This window comes from Pinus tabuliformis, chromosome X, assembly GCF_031772625.1.
Source record: "Pinus tabuliformis cultivar Carrire ecotype Pingquan chromosome X, CPIR1, whole genome shotgun sequence".
Lineage (NCBI taxonomy): Eukaryota > Viridiplantae > Streptophyta > Pinopsida > Pinales > Pinaceae > Pinus > Pinus tabuliformis.
The window spans coordinates 1,146,717,775-1,146,726,716 of record NC_142308.1 but is presented as its reverse complement, the minus strand read 5'-3'; the positions used below and the strand labels follow the sequence as shown (position 1 = coordinate 1,146,726,716).

Below are 8,942 nucleotides of genomic sequence, written 5' to 3'. Positions count from 1 at the left end.
GGCCGTGGAAAATGAAACATGGAGACGGGAGTAAAGGCCCGAGTGTATTCGAAGAAAAAAGCAACGACTTGTTTTCTCCGGAAGTAGCATTGCATACTAGCTGGATTCATTGGCCGTGAAAAGAATATAAAATGTGGGATGAACTAGAGCTCACAAGCTCCGAAGCCGGTACGGGTCGATTCCCGGAATCGACCCGCCGCCGGTCGGGCGCGGCAGGGTGGCGCGGGGGTGGCGCTGCGCACCCCCGCGCCGCCCCGCCCCGCCCGACCGGCGGCGGGTCGATTCCGGGAATCGACCCGTACCGGCTTTGGAGCTTGTGAGCTCTAGTTCATCCCACATTTTATATTCTTTGACTATATATCTCTGCAGAGTAGAGTTGAATTTTAGGAAATTATTGGGATTTCCAATTCACTGCAGGCTCTCCATTGCCCAAGGGCCATGACAATCCCAACTCATTCTGCATCCTCTCTTCTTATCAGCGAAACTAGTAAGTTATTCTATGTATTTGTTGTTCTCCTGATTATTATTAATCTTGATGCACAGATTTGCATTGCACAGCTAACTATGTGCAACCACGACGTTAACTATACACAAGGCAGTAAGTTTGAGAGAAATCTGAATACAGTCTTGAATACTCTTGTTAAGGACACGTACCAAACTGGGTTTAATACTTCTGAATATGGAGAAAGTCCTGACCGAATATATGGCCTTTTGCAATGTAGAGGAGACGCAACAAACGACCAATGCTACAATTGTTCACAAAGAGCAAGGAGGACCATCCAAGAAAGTTGTGTGAGTGCTGTTGGCGGTAGAATTTGGTTGGATCTCTGCTTCTTACGTTACGAAAACTATAGTTTCTTCGGAAATTTGGACACTGATGGATTTTATACTTACATTACTACTAATGTCTCCAACCCTGAAGTCTTTAACGCCGCTCTAAATAGGTTATTCAACAATTTGTTAGCTGAAGCAGAATCTGGATCTGGATACGCTTCTGGTAAAACGGTAGACTCCTTGTTTCGAAAGATCTACGCGCTCGTCCAGTGCTGGAAAGATATATCTACTGACGACTGCAACACATGTCTCTCAAATACAATCAATTATATTTTTGCAGTTTTTGGTGGAACGCCGGGAGCGCAGGGTTTGATGGGAAGCTGCATAGTTCGTTATGAAATATATCCCTTCTTTAATTCGACTGCGCTTCCACCGTCCACTGCGGAAGGAGAAGTTAATACGGTGGCCGTGAAGCTTCTAGGCCATTAAATTTGTGAAACTCTGGTTGCTTCTCATCTTGCTACTGTTGTTCCATTGTTGCATTAATTGTCCTTATATGTATGCTTTCAGTATTTCTCGTATTCTTCATCAGTAGGCTTTCGCAATTGTTATGTACTCCCCAAAGTAGTATGGTATACCATGCGCACCGTATGCCTATGATGGGCTGTAGTACCAAAGGTTGGCTCCAGGTGCCATGGTGTCCCTGTTTCTTCTACATGCTAAAATATAGCTCAGTCTGTATCATAATATCCAATGGGAGATGCTGTGTAATGCGGGTTCTAGCCCTTTCTATGAATTTCAATATCATCAATGCATGTAGGATGTATAAGAAATATGGCTATTTCTTATAGTTTGTTGCATATATTGGTTGGTTTCGGCATAGTCTGTACATTGAAAGTTTGTTAAGACCGGCTAGATCTGTAAATTGAAACTTTCTTAAGACCTAAATTTTCTCTTTTCAATTGATGTTCTAAAAGATGGTCTTGTTTACCAGTGATTATTCATTACTGTATTGGGCAATCATATCTTGATTGATTTTTTAACTAAAATGATGATACTATCACATCTTTATTTTTTTTCTTTTTTAACTAGAGTGAATATCTTTTTAGCCCTATCACAAGACACCAACCTATTTATGTTTTTAGCCCTATCACAAAACACCAACCTATTCTTTTAGTAAATCCAAACAAATGAAAAAACAAACAATATTTCCAACCACACAAGATAATAAATAAGTCATATACATAACCCAAATATCAATAGAAAAGAACTTGGAGGATCCATGATGCTGAGAACCAGTGAGCTTTGCGGAAGCAGAGAACATAGAGTCAAGGTTGAAAAGGAGAGAATAGAGACACACCGTTCCACTAACTTGAAAAGAAGAAGACGACGAGAGAAAAGTCAAAAAGGTAGAGGGGAAATCGAAAAATGCGAGCCCACTAAGTTTAAAAAGTCAAAGAATATAAAATGTGGGATGAACTAGAGCTCACAAGCTCCGAAGCCGGTACGGGTCGATTCCCGGAATCGACCCGCCGCCGGTCGGGCGGGGCGGGGCGGCGCGGGGGTGTGCAGTGCCACCCCTGCGCCGCCCCGCCCCGCCCGATCGGCGGCGGGTCGATTCCGGGAATCGACCCGTACCAGCTTCGGAGCTTGTGAGCTCTAGTTCATCCCACATTTTATATTCTTTTCACGGCCAATGAATCCAGCTAGTATGCAATGCTACTTCCGGAGAAACCAAGTCGTTGCTTTTTTCTTCGAATACACTCGGGCCTTTACTCCCGTCTCCATGTTTCATTTTCCACAGCCAACGAATCCTCAATGGTCTGCCATGTGTATCTTTGGCCAAGTCGACAGTCATTTAAAATGTATCGGTGAAATACCGATGTTTTAAAGAATGCGTACTAATTTACTTATGCCAAGGTCCATGTGGCACATAAATTACGATGCTTTTCCTTATCAGTGTGTTACGTGGGTTTAGTATATGTTATGGATTTGGTTTATGAGTCATTAACCTTGGCAAATCGTGGCTTTCGGTGACGTGGATATTATTTTCGGTGGGATAAAAGTTCAAACTTTTCTATTTTCTATTTGATAAAATGATGATAACAAAATCCAAATCTTTTAAGGAGTGGATATATTTGCTTTTTAAATCTCTTTCCATAAGTAATTAAGACTTTAACCTGCGTCCTAATTTACTTATGCCAAGGTCCATGTGGCACATAAATTATGATGCTTTTCCTTATCAGTGTGTTACGTGGGTTTAGTATATGTTATGGATTTGGTTTATGAGTCATTAACCTTGGCAAATCGTGGCTTTCGGTGACGTGGATATTATTTTCGGTGGGATAAAAGTTCAAACTTTTCTATTTTCTATTTGATAAAATGATGATAACAAAATCCAAATCTTTTAAGGAGTGGATATATTTGCTTTTTAAATCTCTTTCCATAAGTAATTAAGACTTTAACCATAGATTTTTCATAGCACAAGTCAAGAAATCATTAAGGATTAATGACAATTCTATGCTCTTTATATAAAATGTGTATAAAGTACAATTGGGATCAAATCTGATCATCACTGCGGTTCGAAGCCCGCTGCTTGGCCATTTCAATGGGCTATTGTTACAAACAGGGTAAGGGACTAACTTTAATTTGTACACTTACACGCCCTGCGGACAACCTAAACATTGGGAACTCGTCGTAAGTAATATATTTAATGTGGACCCTGTACTAACAAAAGCACTATTTATAAAATTAAATCTTATTTGGAATGTATTTTTTGCATGTAGCGTATGGAAGGCATACCATTTGAAACCCTCCCCAGATGATTTTGAAGAAGTAAATAATATATTTAATGTGGACCCTGTGCTAATAAAACACTATTTATAAGGTTAAATGTTGTATGCTATATTGGATAATGATTTAATGATGTCTTAAATTAAATTTCTAAACTTATAACATGTAATTTGATCTCATAACTGTGATATTAACAAAACCAAAATTGTACATATCTTACTATGTCTGCTAATCAGTAATTTATTCTTCTAACCATTGAAAATTTTAAGGAACTCAAAGAATAATATTGGCTATGGCTGATACAGAAATGAGTTCAAAAGGTTGAAAAAAGATCAGGTTCTCCAAATTACAACCAATTTAAAAGTGTCTGCATCTTATTGAATATTTGTTGTTGCAAGTATTATTGTGTCAAGCACACACATGCTCGTGGGAAAAGGTTCTCCATTTTTTGTATTTCATGATCCTTTTATATAGATAGGCCTTGCACAATGTATCAAACGTTGGAAAATATGATATCATTCATAGCAGAATAAAAGAGAATATTAGATGTGCTAAGAATCTAGCTATTCAATTTCACCTCATGATTATAATAATAGGTTTAAACTGCTTCTAAGATTGTATTATTGATTTTTGATTTATAAAATTATTTTTTCAATTTGGTTTGGTGAAATAAAGAAACAAATAGTTCTATCTAATAGCATGTTTGTTACCTAATTGATTTTTCAAGTGTTAGTCTTGGAAAGGGATTTAGAGAATTAGTTATCAAATTTTGCAAATTATTTTTCCTATATCAAATAATAAAAGAAATAGCAAAACCAATCCATGGTATGACAAAGAGTGTAAAAGTGTGAGGAGAGAAATTAAGGAAGCTGTTGATGAATCTCTTAAAATGGACAAGATAAAAATATATAAAGCCCTAACTAAAAGGAAAAAGAGGCAATACATTCGTCAAAGACAAGGGAATCTCTTACACCTCTCTAAGCTAGCTCCTAAGAAATTTTGGAGGCAAATTCTGACTAGGAAGACTAAAGAGGTGTCTCACCTCCATTCTTGGAATAAGAAGAAGGATTCAGGGGAAGTTGCTAGGGGGATGCATGAGAGAATTCAAATAGGAGGATTCTCATAGATATGATTGCTCTTAGTTAAAAAACAACCGTGCATATTCATTGAACCCTTATGCTTTGGAACAATACAAATATTAGGATTGGATAAGTTCTTTAGTGATGCATACGCCCTTTGGTTGGAAGTCCTCACATGTATAGTGTATTTCAAGACCATATTACACTTCATGGACTCTTAAATACTATTGTAATATATTGTATTTTATTATATGATACTGTGAAGGATGCCTCTTAGGTCAGCAATGGTCCAAGTAGCATGTTTTTGAAAAATTAATTGTATATATTAAATTTGTTATTTATTATGTGAATGTTTGAGCAACGATATCTATATTTGGTCGAGCTCTATTATTTTGTCTGTACTCCAATTATATATAGTTAGCATTATAGTTTTGATGAAAATTTTAAGGTGACGTTAGGTTGCCTTCGCATCCCCGACTACAGGTTTCGAGGGTGGACGTCAGCTTGTATGTGTGATACAACAGACAGAGAGACAGTACGCGACAGAGAGACTCGGCAAAGTGAAAAGACGCAGACATTCTCCATTGACGGGCAGCTTGGGTTTTACCAATTCCACGCATCAAATGACGATCCACATTACCAATTCCACGCAGCGGCACCCCCGGGCCGCCCCGCCCCACCGGACCGGCGGCGGGTCGATTCCAGTATCAACACTTTCGTTCTGAAGCTATATTTTGCAGAAAAATTTCGTAGAAAATTTCGTAGTCACTGCCATTTTTAAAACAGCCGCAAAATTGACACCTAAAAAAATAAATCATTATTCCAGTATCAACACTTTCGTCCTAAAGCTATATTTTGCAGGAAAATTTCGTAGAAAATTTCATAGTCACTGCCATTTTTAAAACAGCCGCAAAATTGACACCTAAAAAAAAAACATCGTTCCAGTATACACACTTTTCGTTTTGAGCATTGTTTTTGTGGTTTTTTTGGGGTTTTTGGGCCAGAGTTCCCGTTTTGAGTTTATAGTTCCCGTTTCAAAGTTTACATTGTTCTAAGCAATCTCAGCCTCAAAATGAAAAATCATTTCAACAAAATAATAAGACAAATAAAAACAAATGGAAGAAGACTGATAGACATTGCAACTTTTGTAATTGGGATGGCCACTTAGAATCCAAATGCTTTAACAAGATGGAAGCCTTGGAAGTAGCGATGAAGAAACATAACATCCATTTGGAGCAATCTTCAACTTCAACTTCATCTTCAGGAATGGCACTTTCTGCATGTGGTTGTCAAGCATCTCGGTCTAGCTATGCGCTAAATGTATCTTCTTCTTCTCATTCTCATGAGTGGCTCATTGACTCTGGAGCTTCTTATCACATGGCCAAAAACAAAGTCATGTTTTCTTCTTTAAATGATTGTAACACCAAAAATATATATGTTGGTGATGATAGATCTCTCAGTGTTGTAGGGACTGGAACTCTCCATCTAGACAATGGTCAGTTTAATGATGTATTATGTGTTCCAGCCTTATCCTGCAACCTTCTATCTGTATATCAGATAACTCATTCAGGTGAAGGTAAAATCGTTGAATTTTCACCTCATGATGTTGTAATCAAGGATCTAAGAGATCCTAAAAAGATTTTAGCTACTAGGATTGTTGATGATTCTACAAGGTTGTATAAGTTTCACAACTTTGGGTCATCAAATCTTCCCTCAGTATTTGTTGCTCATAACGATGAAGTGAGCAAACTTTGGCATGAGCGATTTGGTCACTTAAACTATTGCTCCCTTCAACATCTATGTAAAGAAAATATGGTGACAGTTCTTCCTATGGTATCTTGCAGAGATGGTGTTTGTTCCGGATGTGTACTCGGAAAACATCATTGGGACAGTTTTGAAAAACATGCCTCTTGGCACACCTCAGCCCCTTTACAGCTTGTGCATAGTGATTTATGTGGTCCACTTCCAGTTGTGTCATTCTCTGGCTGCAAGTATTTCTTAACTTTCATTGATGATTTCTCCAGACGCACTTGGGTATACTACTTAAAACACAAGAGTGAAGTATTTAACACATTTTTGGCCTTCAAGGCCTTTGTTGAAAAACAATCTAGACATCAAATTCTTAAGCTAAGATCTGATAATGGCAGAGAATATGTTAAAAACACATTCATCAACTTTTGCACTGAGAATGGAATTCAAATGCAACATACTGTTCCATATACTCCACAACGAAATGGTGTAGCTGAAAGGAAGAATCGGACTTAAAGGAAATGGCTAATTGTATGCTACAATCTAAAGGACTTGGTCTTAGTTTTTGCGCAGAAGCAATTAACTGTGCAAATTACATAATAAATCACACTCCTACTAAGGCTTTAAAGAATATCACTCCAGAAGAAGCATGGAGCTCAATCAAACCAGATGTAAGTAACTTTCGTGTTTTTGGAAGTGAAGCGTGGGCCCATATTCAAGATGAAAAGCATAAAGCTTTAGAACCTAAGAGTGAACAATGTACTTTTGTTGGATATTCTGAAGATGTCAAAGGCTATAGACTTATTCCATTTAAGTCCAAAAATGTTATCATTAGAAGAGATGTAAAATTTGATGAAAATATATCGGCCTGCGAGCCTAGTCCGACGGATGTGCCACCTCCCCCTATCTCTTCTACTTTTGAAAACATTTCTTCTTCAGATGATGAAAGTGAGGATGAAAATCCTCCCCCACCATCTCAGGATCCTCCTTCAACTCCTCAGCTTCCAAAATGGGTTCGTGCTACTCGAGATGCAGCAGGTGATCTTGTCGGTGATCCTACAGATCAGCGACGCACATGTTCTCAGTTTGACAAAGCCTCTTCTTTACTGGCTCAAGCTCTAGTAAATTATGATCCTGACACCTTTGCAGAAGCTTCAGGCCATCCAGATTGGGAAGCAGCTATGAATGAAGAATATCATTCATTATTGGCAAATGATACATGAGATCTTGTTCCTCTACCAAAGGGACGAAAACTTGTTAGATGCAAATGGGTTTATAGAACCAAGTATGGACCAGATGGGAAAGTTGATAAACATAAAGCTCGTCTTGTTGCTAAAGGTTTTTCACAAGTTGAAGGCATTGACTACACTAAAACCTTCTCCCCTGTTGCCAAAATGAACTCTATCCACCTTGTTCTTTCCCTTGCTGCCTCATTCAAATGGGAAGTCCATCAGATGGATGTTAGATCTGCCTTCTTGCATGGGGACTTGCATGAAGAAATCTACATGGCACAACCCATTGGCTTCATAAAAACAGACTCCAGCCTTGTATGTCGGCTTAAGAAATCCCTTTATGGTCTCAAGAAAGCTCCTCGAGCTTGGTATGCCAAAATGGATAGCTTTCTTTTAGAATTTGGGTTTTCTGGGTGTCATTTTGACAATACTGTCTACACCAAGAAAGTGGGAAAGTCTCTTATGATGCTTGTTCTTTATGTTGATGATCTTATCCTTACCCGTAGTGATCCCAACCTTATAAACCATGTGAAGTCTAGCCTTAAAAAGAAATTTGAAATGACAGACTTAGGACACTTACATTATTTTCTCGATCTTCAAGTCTTGCAATCCAAGGAGGGTATTTCCCTTTCCTAGTCCAAGTATGCGTGTGATATTCTACGCCATTTTCACATGGAAGACTGTAAGCCAGCCCCTCCTCCCTTCCAGTCTAGAGTCAAACTTTCAGTCACTTGTACTTCTCCTGAAGTTGATGCTACCTTATACCATCAACTTGTAGGAAAACTTTTGTATCTAACCCATACTCGTCCTGACCTTTCCTTTGTTGTTGGCCTTGTTGCTCGGTTTATGAAAAACCCACATGAAATTCATTGGAAAGCAGCTAAAAGAATACTTCGTTATGTTCGAGGTACAGTTCAGTTTGGGATTCATTACAGTGCCGAAGCATCTCCTCTATTGGTTGGTTTCACTGATTCCGATTGGGCTGGTGACCCTGATGATCGGAAGTCTACTGCAGGTTATGTGTTCACTCTTGGTTCAGGACCTATTACATGGGCTTACAAGAAAAAAGGTGCCATTTCTCTTTCTTCAGCAGAAGCAGAGTATCGTGGTGTCGTAGAAGCTAGTAAGGAAGCCCTGTGGCTTCGTCAGATCCTGTCAGAGTTTGGCTTTTACCAGCAGCATCCGACTACACTTTGGTGTGATAATCAAAGTGCCATTCGGCTATGCAAAGATCCAGTCCAACATCAGCGCAGCAAACACATTGAATTGCACATGCACTTCATCAGAAAGCTCATTCATGACCATGTTCTTGAAG

General features: G+C 38.8%; 1 protein-coding gene across 1 annotated transcript; it reads left to right on the top strand.

The window, feature by feature from the left end:
- The first annotated feature begins 381 nt into the window (after positions 1-381).
- On the top strand, positions 382-1,545 carry LOC149143942 (antimicrobial ginkbilobin-2-like protein). Its single transcript, XM_089449922.1, has one exon. It carries the CDS (start codon positions 439-441, stop codon positions 1,261-1,263), a length of 825 nt encoding a protein of 274 aa, XP_089306048.1. The 5' UTR covers positions 382-438; the 3' UTR covers positions 1,264-1,545.
- The last annotated feature ends 7,397 nt before the right edge of the window (positions 1,546-8,942 follow it).

Bases quoted from the DNA above. Each gene is read 5' to 3' on its own strand.
- LOC149143942 (XM_089449922.1), top strand. From the start codon at position 439: ATGACAATCCCAACTCATTCTGCATCCTCTCTTCTTATCAGCGAAACT.